At 40.6% G+C, this 19520-nt stretch overlaps 1 protein-coding gene across 3 annotated transcripts in view; it reads right to left on the bottom strand.

The window, feature by feature from the left end:
• Nucleotides 1-2362: 2362 nt before the first annotated feature.
• Nucleotides 2363-19520, bottom strand: part of DIDO1 (death inducer-obliterator 1) — a 55443-nt gene continuing 38285 nt past the window's right edge. For all 3 annotated transcript variants that reach the window (XM_065691701.1, XM_065691702.1, XM_065691703.1), the window contains 10 exons: nt 17814-18279; nt 16932-17091; nt 16113-16229; nt 15784-15891; nt 15198-15333; nt 14528-15074; nt 13568-13721; nt 12637-12726; nt 11793-11988; nt 2363-6241 (listed from right to left, as the gene is read on the bottom strand). In XM_065691701.1, the coding sequence (XP_065547773.1) occupies nt 2886-6241; nt 11793-11988; nt 12637-12726; nt 13568-13721; nt 14528-15074; nt 15198-15333; nt 15784-15891; nt 16113-16229; nt 16932-17091; nt 17814-18279 (5330 nt within the window). In that variant the 3' untranslated portion in view covers nt 2363-2885. The remainder of the gene's footprint in view (nt 6242-11792; nt 11989-12636; nt 12727-13567; nt 13722-14527; nt 15075-15197; nt 15334-15783; nt 15892-16112; nt 16230-16931; nt 17092-17813; nt 18280-19520) is intronic.

Below are 19520 nucleotides of genomic sequence, written 5' to 3'. Positions count from 1 at the left end.
CCCCCAACAGCCCCCGCGCGTGACCGCCGCGCGCCTGCGCCCTCCCCCCCACCCCGCCCTGCCCCGCCCCATAGGCGGGGGTGGAGCATGCGGTGGATCCAACGGGAGTGGTTGTGATGGATCCCGGTATCGATCCCGGTATCGATCCCGATAGTGATCCCGATAGTGATCCCGATAGCGGGTAGGGACCCGGCCCTGAGGGGCTGCGGCTTTGTCCAAGTCGGGCCGTGAGGGAACGGCCGGGAAGCTGACAAGAGCAGGGAGGCAGGCGGTGACCTGAGTGCGGCTGCGCAGCAATGAGGCACAGCCTGGTTGGGCTGAAGGGACCTTAAAGCTCCTCCAGCTCCAACCCCTGCCCCGAGCAGGGACCCCTTCCACTGGAGCAGCTTGCTCCAAGCCCCTGTGTCCAACCTGGCCTTGAGCACTGCCAGGGATGGGGCAGCCACAGCTTCTCTGGGCACCCTGTGCCAGCGCCTCAGCACCCTCACAGGGAAGAGCTTCTGCCTAAGAGCTCAGCTCAGTCTCCCCTCGGGCAGGTTAAAGCCGTTCCCCTTGGCCTGTCCCTACAGGCCCTTGTCCCAAGCTCCTCTCCAGGTTTCCTACAGCCCCTTTAGGCACTGGAGCTGCTCTAAGGTCTCCCCAAAGAGCACAGGAACCTGGCTGCAAAATCCAAATCCAGGTCATTACAAACTGTCTAAAGCTGTGCTTTAATAAAGTCGTTAATGCCTGACTCGATGCTGTTGATTTTTTGGCCACTCCATCCATGGGAGGATGCATTTGCTGTTCCGAAGTCAGAAAAGATTCCCCAAGCTGATCTTTGATACAGGAGTGTTTCTTAGATGAAAAGCTACACATCTATTTCATGTAAAGTCAAGGAATTCGTACATGTTGTGAATGAGTTTTTCTTAAGCTCCAAGCTGACCTGAATATATTTTTTCTTTAGCCATTTTTTTTTCTGCTGTGAAATCTACAACTCACAAACTTCCTAATTCAAACAAAAACCCCTTCAGAATAAACTAGAGCACCTTTTAGAACCCAAACTCAGCAGCACAGATTTTCATAGGCTTTATAGACAACCAAGCCTCACTTGGCAGCGATGCATCTTCTATTTGGTGAACAACGGGGAAAGGAACCCATGTGGCATCAGTCAGTCTCCTGTGGTTCACTGAGAAGCAGCAACATTTAGTAACATTCACATAGAGATTTAAGGGGACAACAGTTCTCTGTAGATGTTTATTCTACTTTACAGTAACAAAAACCTGCCAAGTCCCGTATTTTCATGTACAGTGATATAATTTGCCATATAAAATACAATTTACAGAGATTTCTATCAAGTAAACCTAAACAAGCACACTCCTTGCATACGTTTATGTGTGTCTTTAAATTAGAAACATCTCATTAAGAAAAGAACTCTTACACCATAGGAGATGGTTGCATTTTCATTGTAATGCTGCGTCTACAGGTTCAGGATACAGATGATCATTTCCACCGGCAAACCCTCCATGTAGCAGGGCTTCAAAGATGCACCAATGGGATCTGTGCCACACGGCTTGCACGCTACTCGCAGTCTCCAAGATGTAAATGGTTATAAGGAATCTCGTTTTATATTTCCAAAACTATCTTATAAAAATACCAAAATATTTACCCAACTGTCCATTTTCACGCTCAAATAAATTAGTGGGGGGTTATTTCATACTTCAGAACGAGGACCACGTGAAAAGGAGCCGTGTGATGGACTTCACAGCCAAAAAAGTCCCCCTTGAATCCCAACATGAAGTCCCGCTGCTCTTCTTTCCAAGCTCAATGCAGTTGTACCTTTTTCGGTGGAGAGGTTTATATAAACTACCAGGCTAAGCAGGCTCTAACAAAAAAAAAAAGCCCCAGGGAATTCCTTAGGTGTATGGGAAAGTTCTGGAAACTCAAAGCAAACCACAGAAATGCTCCACTAAATCAGTTCAATCAAAGGAACAGATTTAGCTGCCTATTTAACCAACTACTTCCCTTTGGTAAGCCAATTCATTTGAGTCTTAGCCTTGTTCAGAGAACTGAGGCTTTCTTCAGTTTTGCTGGTTGTAAAGGTGCTACTCTTATATGTTCTTTAATTACAGATCTGTAAAAATGTGACAATGAAAACCCTTTGCCCTCATGAAAAACCCCCAAGGATGACTTGTTTCTTTGCTGTACACTTAACAGATGGATTCCAAAACACAAAATACATGTATATAAAAAGGAAGACAGTGCACTTTAAGCTTATAACACTCCGTTTTCAAAGCCTCATCAGTCACAAGTAGTTATTAACACTTCTTCTGCAGCCTTTTCCTAAATAGACATGACCCTTCTGTTGTCAAATAAACAAGACAGCAACATTGGACTCCTTTTTATTAAAGCATGTGCTGTAGGATCAACTTTTTGACACCAAAATATCACGTAAATGAGATGTAAAAGTATGGCTCCTAAGGTCTGGATTAAATTCTCTTATAAAATTACAATTCAAGTTACTGGAAAACATAACTTTATAATCTTAAAAAGCAATATGCTCTTCTTAGACTTTTTCCATTTCTGTACTGTAAATGGAAACTTTAAGATAAAGATGCAAGTAGAAAAAACAAAATCTCAGTACAGGTAACGCTGTGAATTCAGGTAAGAAAAACATTATGCACAAAATGCAGCAAGTGACAGTCCGGTGTGTTCTTGCCTTTTACCCATTCGAGTAGTTGCATTCACAGTTGTTCCAAAATTGCTTATTATTTGTCAGGACATTGTGTAAGGCTAGTTTTACAAAGGGATTCCTGTAAAGGTTAGAATATACAGTATGTACAAGATGTTGCTTCAGTCCTTGCTGTGTTCTAAAAGTCTATTAGCTATGGGAAATATCAGTCTTAGTTCTATGATTGATTAGTGGAAGATGAAGCTTCTGTTTCTGAAGGTTTCTGAGTCTCCTTCGGTGTTTCAGGCTTCACCTCTTTACCGGTTTCCCTACTTTTACTCCGATCTTTGCGGTCTTTTCCTCTGTCTCTGTCACGATCTCGATCTCTCTCTCTATCTCTGTCTTTTTCCCTGCTCCGATCCCGGTCCCGATCTTTGTCTCTGTCGCGATCTCTGTCTCTGCTTCGTGATCGATCTCTGTCACGTCTTCTGTAGGAGTCTCTCTCTCTGGTTCTTGTTCTGTCTCGGTCTCTGCTTCTTTCCCAGTCCTTACCTCGGTCCGAATCCTTCTCTCTATCTTTGTTTGGGTTTCTGTCTCTATTTTTGTCCCAGTCCTTGTCTCTGTGTCTCTCCCAGTCCCGGTCTCTATTCCAGTTTCTGCCACGGTCTCTTTCCCAAGGTCTGCTGTGTTCTCGATCCCTTCGCCTTTCCTCAAAGGGTCTACCTTGTCGATTATCTGCTTGCTGAGACTCTGGTTGATCTAAGCCCTTGTCTTTATTTCCTCCCTCATATCTGTCTCTCTGTCTCCCTTCAAATGCTTGGCCTCTAAACTCAGGATTTTTGCCTTGGAAGTCAGATGCTGACCACTGTCCTTCCGAGTCAGGTCCTTGTCCAGGAATATTGGAACCAGATGCAGATGGTCCAGCTTCATCCCACATCTCTTTTCTGTGGGACGGATGGCTTGGAAGGTCCAGGAGTGGTCTTGGGGTTGGCTTCATGCCTTGTGACTGACCTTGGAAATGAAACCTAGAAGAGGGAGGTTCATTTTCTTCTGGAAACATTGCAGGTGTGGATCCTCTTGGTCCTCCAAACTGAACTGGTGCTGGACCTCTCTGGTTGGCAAATCTGGGTGGTGAATTCCCTCTCCGTTCTTCAAACGGCTGTGGCAAAAGTCCTCTTGGACCAGGCACGTGATTTGGAGCTGGTCCTCTCTGCCCTTCAAATTGATTTGGGTGAGGGCCTCTTGGTCCCCCAAAATGACTCGGGGCTGGACCTCTTGGCCCTCCAAACTGAGGGCCTCCTCTCTGTCCTTTAAACTGAGCTGGTGGGGGCCGCCTCTGACCTCCAAAAGGGAAAGGCGAAGGTCCTCTGTTTCCCATAAACTGAGGTTGATCTGGTCCTTCAAACTGCCCTGGAGGCCTAATCATTTCATTATACTGGGAATCTGAGAATTCCCTTTGTTCCATGTGAGGTTCCCTGGGATCTTCAAACTGAGATGGTGACATTCCTCTTGGAACACCATGATAAGGAGGGGCAGGGCCCCTGTTATCACCAAAAAGAGAGGATGGTCCATGCTGTGCAGAGAATAAGGAAGGAATGGGACCCTTCTGACCTCCAAATCTTCCGGATGGAGGTCCTCTTTGCCCATCATTGTTTGGAAAACCATGCTCTTCAGGGAACTGTGGTGCCGGTCCTCTAAAATTAGGTCCATGAGGTCCTCCGGGTTGCATGAGTGGTTGTGGAAGTCCTCCTTTCTGCCCTGACAAAGCAAACTGAGGTCCAGCTCGGTTTTCTTCAAAGTGCTGTTGGGAAGGTCCACCTTCACCCTGAACTGATGGAGATTCAGTCTGTTCTACAAATTGATGAGACTGATTTCTTTGCTCATCATATTGCATTGCTGAAAGACCCCTCTCTGGTTCAAAGTGACCGGCTGCCTGTTCCTGAGAAGTAAACATTGGATTTGAGAAAGAATCTCTTCCCATCATTTCCTTTGGCTCATCTGACCACGACACTTTATGCATATCATGCAAAGACTGGCTGTCAGTTGATGCGGGGAAATTAGGCTGGAAAGATGTACTTGGAGGTGTTGGAAGCAGCACCTTACGCAGAGGTTTGGATGAAGGTTCTCCAGAAGCCGTTTGTTTCACGTTTTCCAAAGTGATTTGGAGCGTGTTTTCAAATTTGCTATTAGATGACTCTTTCTGGGACACTGTAGAAGCCTTGATGGTTTCACTTGAAACCCAATTATCACTAGTAAAACCAGGCTGAGCAGCTTTATCCTCCTTACCAAGTGGCATCTGAAAAGCATTTGGAAAAGCAGCTGGAGCCATTTCTCTTGTGGCCATCTCAGTCTGTACCACCTGGGGCTTTAATCGAGCATCAGCATTGTCATTAGTCTCTGTTGCCATCCTCCGAGCTTGGCGAGGATCTCTGTTCTGCCGTGGGTCACAGCCCTGGTTTACAAGTTGTGCTTGCTGATTTAAAGAGGAAGGTAAATCTACTTTTTGTGTACCCTGCTGGTCCTGGTGGAATACTTCAGGTTTTAGTAGGGAAGATTTTGGTGGTGGTGACATTAAAGCATCAGACACTGAAAAATGAGCCATGGAAACACCAACAGCTGCTCTTTGTTGTCTGAGGGCTTCTTCTTGCTCCTCTAGTTGTCTTTTCTGTTCTTCTATCTGTTTGTTTAATTCCTCCAACATCTTTTGCTGTTCTACCAAGGATGAGGATGCAGATAAATCGGGGACGTATGAAGCAGATGTTTCTGAAGAATTGCTTTTAGAATCTGTATACATTTTGTTAGGTAAATCATCAACAGTCACTTTTGCCTCTTCCAAGATAGTTTCATCTTCTGGATCATAGGCCTCATCCTCTAGTTCTGCTGCATTTGACGGCTTTTCCGCATTATATCGTTTTTCACTGTCACCAGTCTGCATTTCAAAAGCTTTCTCTGGACCATATTCTTCTTCAGGATCATATGGTCTGTCATCCTCCTCCTCTTCTATAGCTTTGTCTTTTGACATCTGGCCAAACTGCTGCACAATGGGATCTAACAAAGGAACGGCTGCAATTCCCCCCTCAGGAGTAGCCTGACCTTCCTGATTTGAGGCCTGGACAGTTTCAGGATCCTTAGCAACAGGCTCGAAAGTCTTCTTTTTGCCAAAAAGGGTCTGCAGGATGTGCTCGAGCGGCGTGGCCGTTTTGGTGGATGAAGAATGGGTAGCAGCAGTGCTGGCAGAAGCAGCAGTTGAAGGTGGTGGTGCTGCAGGAGCTGTGGTTCCACTTTTGATTGAGGACAGTATTTTTAACACTGAAGGTGTGACTGCTGAGGTGTCCGGAGCGGGAGGTGGAGGTGGTGGCGGTGGAGGTGGAGGAGATCCAGGTGGTGTTGTACTTATGGCAGGGTCTCCTGAATAATGGGTGTACTTTGGAGCTTTCTTCTCCTGCGAAATTCCTAGCGTCCCGCTTTCCTCATGTGCTTGAATTCGGCTTCGCTTTTCCTCTGGCTTTTCTGTTTCCAAGCCAGTGGCGGGACGTTTCCCCTTCTGACAGATAACCAATCCAAGGATTAAATTCGGCCGAGATGACTCAAGACCTGAAAGGAAACACAAAGATTGTAGATGTAAAAACCTAGGTTTTAGTAATGCTTTCAGCAGAAACATAGTATTTTATATAGTGGCAGCTACAAAAGACATAAAGAGGGTTTTCTAAATTCCATTACATGACTTACTGGCAATTTTCATTTGCATATGCATCTGTATTTCTCTACTTTTTATATATATTTGTATACAGTAAGGAATGTTTTAATCCCTTCCTTGATATTTTAAATAAAAGATTACAGAGATAGGTTTGAAATCGTGATTTAAATAGTTGGCAAACATATTGTATGCCCAGAGATACTGAAAAGTGACAAAACCAAGGGTAAACTTTGTAACTATTTCTATTACAATCTGTGCTAAACCACTAACATTGACAGCACTCTATAAACATTTCGTCTATCTCCAAGTTAAAACAAATATCAGTAATCACTGAGAAGATGACCTCAAACAAACTGTGTTTGGAAACGGTATCAAAGCTTGGAACTTAAGAGTTTAGAAGCAAGGAAACTGCTGAACTACTGAGCAAGCAAAGGAGGGGTTCAGCAGGAAGGAGTTATATGTGTGGCTGGATTCACTCTCTCTGCAAGAAAAGAGTTGTTTCGGCAAGACCCTGGTGACTTTAAACCCTCTGCTGCAGGGTTCAGTTTGATGCTGTAGGCCTTTCTACAAGTGAAATATAGAATTACACCTTAGTGAAAGATTCATTCAGGCTTGAATCCTTGGAGAAGTATATCCTAAACTGATGGGAACATATCTGATAAAGAGGAAAAAACAAAAGGGCTGTAGGTCTGTTACCGTCTTTCTTCCTTTTACATGGACAGTTCCCACTCGCACTTAGGGAAGATGAACATGTCCAGAATGAAGTTCTGTGCTTAAGAGGGTACTGGATATGCTGCTTTAGGAAGCTTTCATTTTGTAGTACCTATTATTTCCTATTTGTACACCTAAAATTCAGTGCCCAGTATTTTTTTTCCCTCCAGGTACAAGATTTGTCATTTAAAAAAGGTGAAAAGTGTTGCAAATTTTCACCTTCTTTCATATTTAGAAAAAACATATAAAATTTATGAAAGCATGAAGAAAATGAACCACTTACATTACCAGGACTAAGATTTGCTAATAATTCAGTACATGCATAAATCTGCCCCGTAAGAGAGGGAGGGATGCTGAGATGGACAATGAAAGCAGGCAGGACAGGAACTAAACAAAGTATTATCTAAATATCTAAACAACGTGAATCTAAGGCTATTCACAAAGGATCACAGATACTTGACTCATCCAATTACTCATTTGCACCCGCAGCCTAAAAGCAGTTATAGCAGTTCTGTTCACAATAATTTACTACCTTAAATTAAATTATATTAATATGTAAGATCAAGACGTAGTTCAAAAGACAACTGGGAACCCCCCACCACCACCACCACCATTCACAATTCAGTCAGAAGAGACTCATTAGCTAGAAATGGTTCACTGTGTGTCAATCTGCTTTGTATCTTTTCTTTATCAGGATATGAATAACAACTGCACATCTGGTCAGTGCTGACCAGTGCAGGGTATCCCTCAAACTGGCATTCATCCAACTCCCCCTAGTAGGCACTTGCTGTTCTCCTGTTGGTAATGTTTTGGCTATTGACTTCTATGCAGAGACCTGTGATCTATGCAGTTAGTCACAATGAATCTCAAACAGTAACTGAAATCAAGAGGTTTCAAAAATCCACCAAACAGGGTATCTAATAAACAGCAATTACTGAAAAATCAGGTTTGAATCTCTGTAAGAAACCGAGATTGAGGCACTAATTAAAACAGGGTAAAGTTTTCATACACTTTCAAGACAATAAATTCCAGTGGTAAGTTAATAGCATTAGTTGTCATTTTATCTGTTTAGTCATCACAGAAGAAACCCCATTAACGTCTTATGTTTTGCTACTGTAATTTTACACCAATACTAGAAGTTTTACCTAACCTGGCTTTACATTCACTTAGCTCGAAGTGATCAAATACTAAATGCTTCTTTTAAATGGGAGCATACAGCCGGTGCAGTATTTCAAGTCAGTCCCATTCTATCTCAACATCCATAAATAGGTTAAGTGCCTAATTTTAGGTACTAAGGAAAATGGTGGCTGCAATCTCCAACTACTGCACAATGACTTGTCTTTCACAAGCATTTCAGAAGTGCTGCAAGCCATGTCAGCAGAGTTAGCAGCTTTCAGCACTATGTTATTTATAGTTATTATCCTATTAATTACTTGAAGTCCAGACACTGGTTTTATTGAGATACATCCTGTAACTAAAGCTACTAAACCAGGATGTACTAAGTATCAGCACTGGGCAAGTATTTAGGTTTTTTTTTAATCCTTAAATATATTAATTACAACAGTTTTACCATATGTATGCATATAATGGCCACATCTTTCCCTACCATCACCAGCAGGTAAGGAACTACCTGTTAAGAGACCTGTGCCTAACTTCTGTATATCAGTGGACACAGCCAAGGGAATGGACTAAGCATGCCCACGGTGCACAGCTTTAAACTGCAGAGAGACTGATACAAGATAATCTTTAAATATTATCAACCCCATTTCAGTACTTGTTCCAGTTAACCATGAGAGCAACTGACTGGTATCATCAGGTTTAGAGGTACAGATCACTGCCTGCATGGCAACGCTGCTGCCTAGGGAGGTACACAATGCATTTCATGCCATGTCCTTCTACAACTGCTGCTTTTCCTAATGATTTCTGCTGAGACAGATACCCAACTCCATTGAAACTACAGATAAAATTTGGTTCAATTTGTTGCAATTTTAAAGAGCATTCTAAATAGCATGAGATTTCATGCCTTCATACTTTATCCTATTGTAAACTACCAGAAGAGACCAACATTTGTAGAATCCTTTGCTGATATAGGGCTGTTTCATTAATTGAACTACATAAGATTGTTGTTACATTGCCAAAGTTGCCACTAAATCCCTTTACTATTGGTGACTAAGTCTGATTACACTATTTTTACAAAGTGCCTTGAGATCTACGGATGAAAGTGCTAAATAATCTTAAGTGCGTATGTGAAAGAGAGAAGTAAATTCACATACAGCAAACCACTGCAACAAAACAATGCAGAAGAGCCCACTGATACATAAAATCTGGTAGTAACTGAGGTAAATTAAGTGTAAGTATGGATAACCTTCCATTTTCTTCTGGTTTTAAATCACTCATGTTACAGGTTTTTGTAGATCTTCTAGGTACTAGCGCAGTTCAGAAGTCCTCAGTTGTGCTCCCAATCCAGTCCACCAGAAATCAGGAGAAATCCATAATCCATATGTGCCCGACAGAACTGGGTAATACAGCTGGAATATCTCCTAACTAGGATTTCTGGAGTGGCAGGGGTGTATTGCCCTCTCCCTCTTCATCCCTTCCAGTCATCTGAAGATGATTTGATAAGTATATCTAAAGCATAATGCTTTTTGAGTCCTTGCTCAACTCTATTTGAAGGTACACGATTAAATTTAAGGAGACAATGACCACTTTCCATAAAATATTTTTATTGATTATGAAAGCAAAAGCAGTGAATTCCATCCAATGTCATTAAAAAGTGTGGATTACACGTCTTTTATACCGTGGTTTTAACATATATACAAAACCAGAAAAACACCTTACCTGAACACAACTTAGCACAAGTGTGAAGTAAAGCTGTTACAGGGGTTTCCAACAAGTGTGAATTGATGGCCAAAGTCAAAGTCAAAGAAACTGTTACATCTTCTGGCCTCTCTGCCTTTGGAACCTTGTTTCTATTGCTATCCTTTAATCCAGTTCAACTACAAACAGAAATTTCAATCTAAAACTCAAAATTCACCTCCATGAACAACACCTGTAAATCGTACCTGTATTTCTTTTAGGAGTTTCATTTTAAGTGAAAACTATAAAGGAAAAATAAAAGGAAGTAAAAAGGAAAGCTGGTCTTTCCACTGGAATGCAGGGAGGTGACAAGTAGGGAAGTGCCTCCCTAAAGCAGGTTATTTACCAGCCCAGCATTTACAGCTGATTGAATGACCAGCCCCTTCCTGGTGTTACTGCCCAGAAAGGAGGGTGGTGCTTTTATTCTGGCTGGAAAAACCAGTCCATGAGTTAAGACCCTTGGCCTATATCTCTGTGCCAAGTGTTCTGTGCTTAGTGTATTCACATCTTGGCTATGAAATGGAAATAATAACTTTTACGCACCTTTCAACAATTTAGTAAGTTAAAGACTGAGGTGCTGAGATTCAACAATTATAGCTATATTGTTATAATCCAAATAGAAATAATCCTGCCTTTTTAGCTATAGCCTAAAAACAATGACTTCCACTGTGCACTGTTCCAGGATGGGTAAGACAGACTTGGAGTGTATGAGAAAAATCTTATTTGAGGATTCAGAGCAATTACCCTTTGCAGTCTCATGGAGGGAGATGCATCATTTGCTGTTGTTGCTGAAGTCCTATGCCATTAACACATGAAAACCTGTCCCAGACACTGTTGCTCCTGCAATCAAGCTCTGAGAAGGCTTTATTGAGTTTAGTCCTAGATGTGTATTTGAGGAGGAGATGACAGTCAGCTTCTCAGAAAGGTCAGCTCCTTACATGTCTGCTGTTTCATACCTACCGTTTAATAGTCTGCAAACCATTGCTAGGACAATGAAGTAGGACCTTCATTGTAACCTGCAGCTCTTCAGCTTGTCAATCTGTTACTGTGTATAACTTATTTGGAAACTATGCACAGGCAACTCCTCCAGCCTCAGATGAAGATGACTTCAAGTTTTTGAATGGGTGTTTCATGGGTGAGTTCATTCTCAGTTCTTCTGTCACCATGTTGAACACACAAGCATGGAGCAAGCTCAAACGAAACATTACTAATGGTATTTTTATCTGAAACCAGCAGCTTGTACTATAACCTGCCTATACCAACTACTACCTGCCACCTACTAACCCTATGGAATATGAATCCCTTTTCCCCCAACAAATCAATTTTGAGAAGTCAGTGATTTGGCCAGAATTTGCTCCAACTAGAATAAAACATTACAAACCTCTTGTGCACCATATTGCACATATAGATTAATAATCAGCATAAAACAACAACAGAGGAGTGAAACCACTACAGATACTACCTTTGTCTTCAACGATTTCTTGACTCCTCTGTGGCTTACACTTCCTGGTTGATTTAAGTAACACTGAATGGCTGGTAAGGGCCTTGGTTTTGTGGATTTATGGGTTGATGAAGATAGGGTGTGTGGGGGTGCTATTTTGGTTATTTTTCCAGTAATGTGGCTGGGTTTAGTTGATTTTATAGGTAAACTCATTCTCTTATTAGTATACAAGCATCTTGTTGGAAAAGCTATGGAATTTTCAGGTAATTTTATCTCAACCACAGTTGGATTTCCAATTTTTCCCTATTTAGATACGTTAAAATTGGTTTTATATAGAAAAAATTTAGTAACACTTACATTAAACATTCAACAATTTGTCTTAGATTGACTTTTGTGTGGTGATTTTACCTAGCATTTAACCTCCCCTGTTTTGTGCTTACCTGGTCCCTCAAAGGGCAACAGTTTGGAAGGAATTGGGTCCTTAGTACTCAGGGGGATCAGGTAGAGATCCTTGATATGTCTGTTGTTATTAGCTACAACACCAAAACGACCACGACTGCTAAAATAGGAGTAGAGAGAGATATAGGCAACTTCCTCTTCTTCTGTTGCAGGATGGAAACGAATCAAACACAATTCCTGTAATACAAAAGCAAAGTGGAAAAATTCAAGCTGCAATATACCAGCAAATAAAATGGTAAAGGACAGATTCCAGGGGGTAAAAAATAACTGCGCATTTATCACTTCAACTATGTTTTCAAGGCAATACTCTGGCTTTAAGAGAGAACTCTTGTTCAATTTCTAATACTAAAACAGAATTAGGCTTGTCATTTTCAGAAATACAAGTTACTTGTGTATCTTACATCAAACTAACCTTCTTGAGGCTCAAGTTAATACAAGTGAAAGGGAAAACTCTTAGTTTCATGATTATATTTGTATCCAGGGCCTCATTTTTTCACTTCTGAAATATTTCTAATAGCAAAATTCATTAAAGTTCTTTAAAATTTGGGGTTTAATCTTCAATGCTGAATAATTAATGTTCAATCATTAAAAATTAATAAACAGTATGAAGATTTTAACTAATATGCAGGAGAGAGAGATCAAGGGGATCTGCAGCTCTATACTAGTATTTCTTCAATAAATCAAAAGTGTCAAAGGAGTAGGTGGTGTGCATAGTTTTCCAGGTGTGATCTATGTCAGTATTTCCTGTTTACTCATTATAAAAAGTTCTTATATCATATGGCTGTATTTTTCTTCCGGGTTTTGCAAAGGATTTTAAGTGAATACCTTAGACAGCGAAGATTTGAGTTTGCCAACATAATCCCAGACTGTCTTCGGTGAGATCCTCCCACCAATATGAATTGTATCTGGTAAATCCTAAACGAGAAGTATTACACGATAGCATGAGAAAAACCAAACGAGACTGATGTTTAAAAGCAGTGCAGGTTGCCCCATCCCAGCAGCCCAGTGGATAATGCACTATTAGATTGTGGGAAACTTTCACACATACTTTTCTAACTTCGGACAGGCTATTTCTAAATATCAAGGTGTTTAATTACCAAGAGGCTAATGGTATACATAGAAAAAAAAGGCACTCCCAAACAAGGACAGCAGCAAAAGCGTAAACTAGCTCTGTATACCCATTACTGGCTTTGTTTTTATAGGGAAGCTGACATCTGAAATAGAGCTTTCCTCCACTCTTTCAGTTTCTCAGGAAATGCTGCACTTGTGACTACAAGTCACATGAATTCTAGTGAGCTTCCTGTCATGGGGACTGTGAAACTCAGTTTAGCAAAAGCAGTATCAAGAAGAACCACCCACCCTATTAATAAAAGTCCTAAACCACACATTTGTGTTTGAAACTTCCTAACAGTCACATAAAATAAGCTTCAGAGGAATGGGAAAGAAAAGCTTATTTGTTTTAGCTCAAACCTTGATACAGTCTCATTATTTCAATGTACACTCACCTCAGAGTAATATCATCCAACTGGTTTCAGTTGAAAGGTATTAAAAAGCACAATATTTTTCATAAATGGCCAAGCAAACTTCTGTAACAGATCACATCAGTGACCCCTCTAGCTTGAGCCACCTATTACTAAAGGGATGCCATTTACCACTGCTACAGTTCTAATATAACACCTATGTAGTGACCCCAGCCCTTCTAGCAACAGGAGCTGCAGCAGATTTATTCTAAACACATAAACACATCAGTGCTAACCTCACTAAGATAATCAAAGCACCCGGAGACAGGATATGCTTTAGTGACAAATTTGGCCACACTTTGCATATTAATAAATCCTTTCCAAATGGTGTTGAGACGAGAGAGAAAGAGGGAAGTGTCGCTGTCCTGAGGTGAGCGTGGCTCTGCAACACTGCAAAACAAATCCAGAACAGAGAGGTTACAGAATGCAAATGAGAATGAACCTCTTTTCTTTTCCTCCCTCCTTCTATTGATCAACTACTTTATTTTAAACAAATAACAGATTTATTACTAAATGCTTTAACGCTTTCCATTAACTTGCTATTAGTGAAAAAAGGAGTAACAGTAAATGAACTTGCAGCTGCAGACAGGAAAAAAGATGCCAAAACACATCACTTTATAAAATCATATTAGCACTCTAACTATTGTGATCCTGACTCTATAACAAACTAGTGTGAATTGTATATTTCCTACTAATTGGGTTAACAATATACACCTGAGGTTCTCAAGTAAAAGAATTGGCTACAAACAAAAGTCTTTAACTACAGCTGCATAAGGATATACTTAATATTTATGCTGACTATTGTATATACCCAGAATATGGAAGAAATCCACCTCCTTTCAAGCTGGTCAATTGGTTAATTCATAAATTCAGATGCAGAAGTATTTTAATATAGGATGAATAATCAAGGACTGATTTTATACTCTCACATACACTTTCTCTATATTAATGTACATGCAGACTTCAAGTCTGCGTAATACCTTGTTTTATTTATCTGCTGATGGTCTGAAAACTTTTCCAACTAGAGATGGTAAATTATGAGATGCTAAATCAAAAACCTGAATCAGGCTACCTGAACTTTAACATTGACCATGCCTTTTAACTGGGAGGAGGGGAATGGGACATGGGACACACGGGACGTTGAAGATAACCGCATTAAAGACTGGGTAGCTTGGGTTACTATAAAGTATACGCACTTGACATTGGGTGAGTGGTGAACTGCTAAGTATCTTGGATCTGGTGAGGATGATGGCTTTGTCAATATTGATTTGGGGACAGTCATAATTGGTTTTGAAGTTTCCTGTTTTGTTTCCACTGTTGAAACTTTGTCAGAGGCAGGAGCAGAACGCAGGGCTGGGGTCACAATACCAGAGGAGCTGCTCATTGCTGTCCTGGGGTCTCTGCCCGAAACTGTTACTGTCGTGACAACTACGCCAGCACAAGTGGCAGGAAAAGCAGAGACCTCTTCAGGTACAGGGGAATCTGCACTGGTAGGGGCCTGGGCTGCAGGAATGTGAGTTGCTCTTTCTGCGCTTGACTGAGGAACTGTTTCTGCTACTGGTTCATCTTCAGTTTCCATCGCGTTTTCAGAGCTGGCCTCTGTGGCAAGCTCTGCTGTTGAAGCTGGTGCAGAACTTTCATACTTTGGCTGAGCTTCTGGCTTTGATTTCGACTCCACCTTTTTAACAGAAGCCACTGACTTTTTCTTAGGTGGCCCTTCATCTTCGGATGCTGAAATCTGACCTATAAATTGATTTCAAAAGCTTCTGATTACTATTTAACAATGAAATAGCTTAGAGGAAAACAAACACACTACTCTTAACATAACCATTCTTTTACTTTGCACAAAGTCAGCACTGTAGGTACCTGTACAGATTTTGCAGTTCAGGTCAAAAAGATGGGCTCGATGTTGACTTGTTGTATCCTTCAGCATACTGCTAAACACATCTAGAGATGCAGCACTGTTTGAATTTGATGCAGCTCGAGTTGACTCTTGCTGCTCCTAAAAGCAAATAAACACAAAAGATACTCCAGTTGATCATTAATTCCTACTATTGAAAAAATACTTTGGAAACCATTAACTAACTTCAGTTCTTTTAAAAGAAAGATTAAAGGTCTTAGTTAAAGCATATCTTGTCACATAGAGCTCTCAAATAGTATTTGTCTTCATTTCACTCCACATGTTCTGGAGCTAATATTCAGAAATAAAGGGCTGCTTTGTAAATTGACAGCGGGGCTGAAAAATACACAGCATTTTAGAAGTGCATCCAAATACGCCTATCATTTGGTTGTTGTAGTCTTTCAAACTAAAAGGAAACATGCTCATAGCACACCTACTAGGCAATAATATCCTTACAGCTCAACTGAAACAATCTACACTTCTGATGAGAGACTGGAGGCCCTGATTTATCTCCCTCAATGTCTTCATGCAGAAGCAATAGCCAATACTTACATCAGAATCAGACACTGGCGGAGAATCTTCCATGTTTACAGGTGGCACATGTTCCCGTTTTACAGCTGTTTTCTTGACTTCATGAGATTTGCTTCTTGCCTCTGGAGTCTGAAGAAAATAAAACCAGTTTGTTATTTTAGAATTTTAGACTTTTATTTTGTACTTCGTTATCGGTTACCTGGAGGTAGAGAAAAAGTGTATTGAAACTGAGCGTTAGTATTTCATTAGGAAGAAAATGGTGCATTAACGTAATATGGATGGTAAGGGTTAGTTAAATGACTCTTTAATTTGCATCTATTAAAGTTATAGGGGAACATTCTGTTACTTACTGGTTTAGTTGGTTTCTCTTTCCACACAGAGAGCTCTTTAGATAAAAGTTCCTCTGGTTTCATTCTCACCAGTTTTGACAGCGAGATTTCCTCACGAAGGACACGATGAAAGAGTCCCTGAAAACAGAACAGACTTTATTCCTAAGCTGAAAAAAACCTGTAACTAACAAGATTTGCAGGGCTTATCAGGCAAAACCTGTTCCAGTTTCTCAATTCACTATTACAGATACTGGCTACTTAAGAAGCAAATTTGGAAAGGTGCAGTAACCAGAACATAAGGATGAAATACACACAAAGTATGAATTTTCCTCATTATCAATAACAATCAATGTAACTGAATAGGAGTGTCAGAATTTGCCACTTCTTGTTTCATATCCACTGTAGAAATTAGAAAACACAATACATTTCAAGTGTTCTCTAGTAAGTATTTTCACCTGTGCCAGCATCAGCTTTTTTCTTTTAAAGCTTAAAGATGACCATGTATGTGGGCGGTATCTAACAGACAGTAGAGAATGTCACAAGAGGAGAAACTAATAAAGTCTGTATTTAAAGAAAGCCATTCTGTAATAAGTATTTCACACCAAATGGCCACACTTAATAAATACACACGACCAACTGATGTAGACTTTGAACTTCTACTCGGCTAAAACAGTTTTTTCCAATACTTGAATGGCACAGTAATAATCTTTTATAGTGTAATTCATAAGTCTCAGCCTTGAAACTCTAAATGTTCAAGGCAATGTTGAAGGCAGAGTTTGAAATACTAAAAACCAAAGTCTATTTCAATATATATATTTACTGTTTAAGGAAATTCCAAACCTGGTTTTTGGGGTCCTTGAGATTGAACATGATGCTACGGTATTTACTCTTGTATCTGTTGTCCGTAACTTGGAACAAGTTAAACATTTCCTTTTCAATATTGAGTGCTACTTTTCCTACTTCACTCTCTGTCATGACCAGATCATCGCTATCATTGACTCTGTTAAAAACAGAAAAGGGTACGTGCATTTATGTTAGGCATGAATCTTCAGGCAGCATTATTAAAAGCTAACTTTACACAGCTAACCTAGGCTTGTCCTCCCTCAGTGAGGTTCAAGTGCTTGTGCCTTAGTGCTAGATTTTCCACTGTGAACAGCATTTCCACTTCAGAGACACCACCAGAGTGCAGTGCTCTGTAATAAGCCTCAATAGCTGGCATTACCTTTAATAATCCTTGTGGGAATGTTTGCTTTTTATCTTTCCTAAGGAACAGAGCTGTCCACTGACCTGGTTTTGTTGTTGTGGATTTTTATGTTGGGAGGGAATCTCTACTTCAGTAGGCATCTAACCTTTCACTGTGATGTTTCCTGTACTATGTTCCCTGTAACCTCTACATCCCCAACACTACCATCACCTGATTTTAAAGCTTCAGAGCACCTGCATTATAAAATGCCCCTGTGCTGTAATTTAATTCAACTGTAATTGCCTCATTATAAATGGATTAGTGAGGATCTTTTTTTTTTATTCCTAAAGGCTTTTTCACATTTATTTAATAAAGATCATTATTAATGTACACCTGAAATACCAATTACACTTGCAGTAGTTTGCAGTATAAATTCAATCCCTCAATACCCCTTATCAAGCTGCAAGCAAAACTGTTCAGGCTAAACATTTACTTCTAGTTGTAGATCCCTACATAAGATAAGTGCTTTGAATTCCCACCTCTTCCATAAAATTTCTTTTAGGGATCGTCGAATATTTTGCCGAATCTGAGAGTTGGGTTGTGACTGGATAGGGCCGGGTGATGCCTTTCCTTGACTGCTTCCAGATGCAGTAGAAATGGAAGACGGTGAAGGCTTTTTGAGTCCTCCACCCAAACTGGAAGACGCAGCTGGTTTTTTGGAAACTGATGAGCCATGAGAAAGAGATGAATGCTTTGAAGGAACACTGCCTGCTGGAGAAACACTGCCTGCTGGAAGCCAAGGCTTCTTGGGAATGACACCTTTGAAACTGGCAGCAGCAGGTTTAAGTGATTGTTTAGTTACTGATGTGTTAGAGAAGGAGGAGGACTTCTTCGAAGGAAGACTTCTAGAGAGAGAAGTCTGTTTCTCCATTATAGATACAACAGCTTTCTTTGACGTCAGTGCAGCCTCTGCTCTATCTTCATTCCTCTTCTCTTCCCTGTGAGCTGTTAGAACAAAGAAGATAATACAATATTAAAGGCTTAACTTTATAACCTCCTTTTCATGAAGAGCAGGTACCAACCTATAACGAAGTCTGTGAAATAACATCTCCAGAGCTTACTGTCAAGTAGGCAATTCAAGCAATTTACTTTTCACTAGCATTTGAAAAGTACTTTCAAAAATCATGCAGAGATTCATATAGTTCCTTTTGAAGAAGTTTGTCTTTGACCCTTCAGATACTGCATCTCCAAGGCCAAATGAAGAACTTAAGGGAGTTCCACTTTGGCTCTACAGGTTACATTTTTATTTATAACCCGTGCAAGAAAACTGAAAGGAAAATATGGCACCACCTTCAAAGATTCCTGAGCGGGATTTCACGGGGAAGCTTCCGAAACACCCCAAACTTCCACAAATTTAAGAAAAAGGCACAATACAACCCACATTTTAACCTTAAGGTGCCTCACAGAACCACTTCATTACAGAGGCTGACCTGAGGAGAGCCCCTGAATCCGAAACTACATTAATACCACCTTAAGTTTAGTATCACTGAAGTTTAAAAAACCCTTTCACCCATATTTCTTACTTTAATGAGCAAGAAAACACAGAAGTTACTTAGAGAATCTGCACATAACTTGGTTGTTAGTACCCGTATCACGCTGATGACATTGCCATAAACCATTATTAGATCTTCCTTTTCAGTTCCTAGCTAAATTCTAGATCTACAGAGTAATCAAACATTGATAATGCTGCTCAGGCTGTGGTGATCTAATTCCCACCATTCATTCAAATCACTCCATTCACAGCATACTGATTTTCTGCTTAAATGTTAACAGAACAGCTGATACACATTAGACACTAAGAGATTTAGAAGTATAAGCAAAGGCTCCAGTTTTCACATGTGCTGAAGTTACACTTGCTCAGGACTTGACAAGCAAGCATTTCTTCAAGTCTCGTTTCATCTGTCCACCTTGTGGCACTGACAGGAACAAGTCAACAGAGCAAAAATAGCCAAAACTACCGCACACACACACACAGAGCAAATGAAACATCATTTACAACACACCAATGTTACAATAGGAGAACACCAGCACATTTACCCTGATGGCTCAAACGACAAAGGGCTCTGAGGACACTACCAAAACCCAACTCCTGAAATACAATTGTTCCAATTGGAAAAGCCAGGTTTTCTCCCAAAAAAGCCTTTCCTCTCACAAATCCATAGATAACCACTGACCAATAAACAGGT

This window comes from Lathamus discolor, chromosome 11 (assembly GCF_037157495.1).
Source record: "Lathamus discolor isolate bLatDis1 chromosome 11, bLatDis1.hap1, whole genome shotgun sequence".
Lineage (NCBI taxonomy): Eukaryota > Metazoa > Chordata > Aves > Psittaciformes > Psittacidae > Lathamus > Lathamus discolor.
This window is presented reverse-complemented; position numbering and strand designations above follow the sequence as displayed.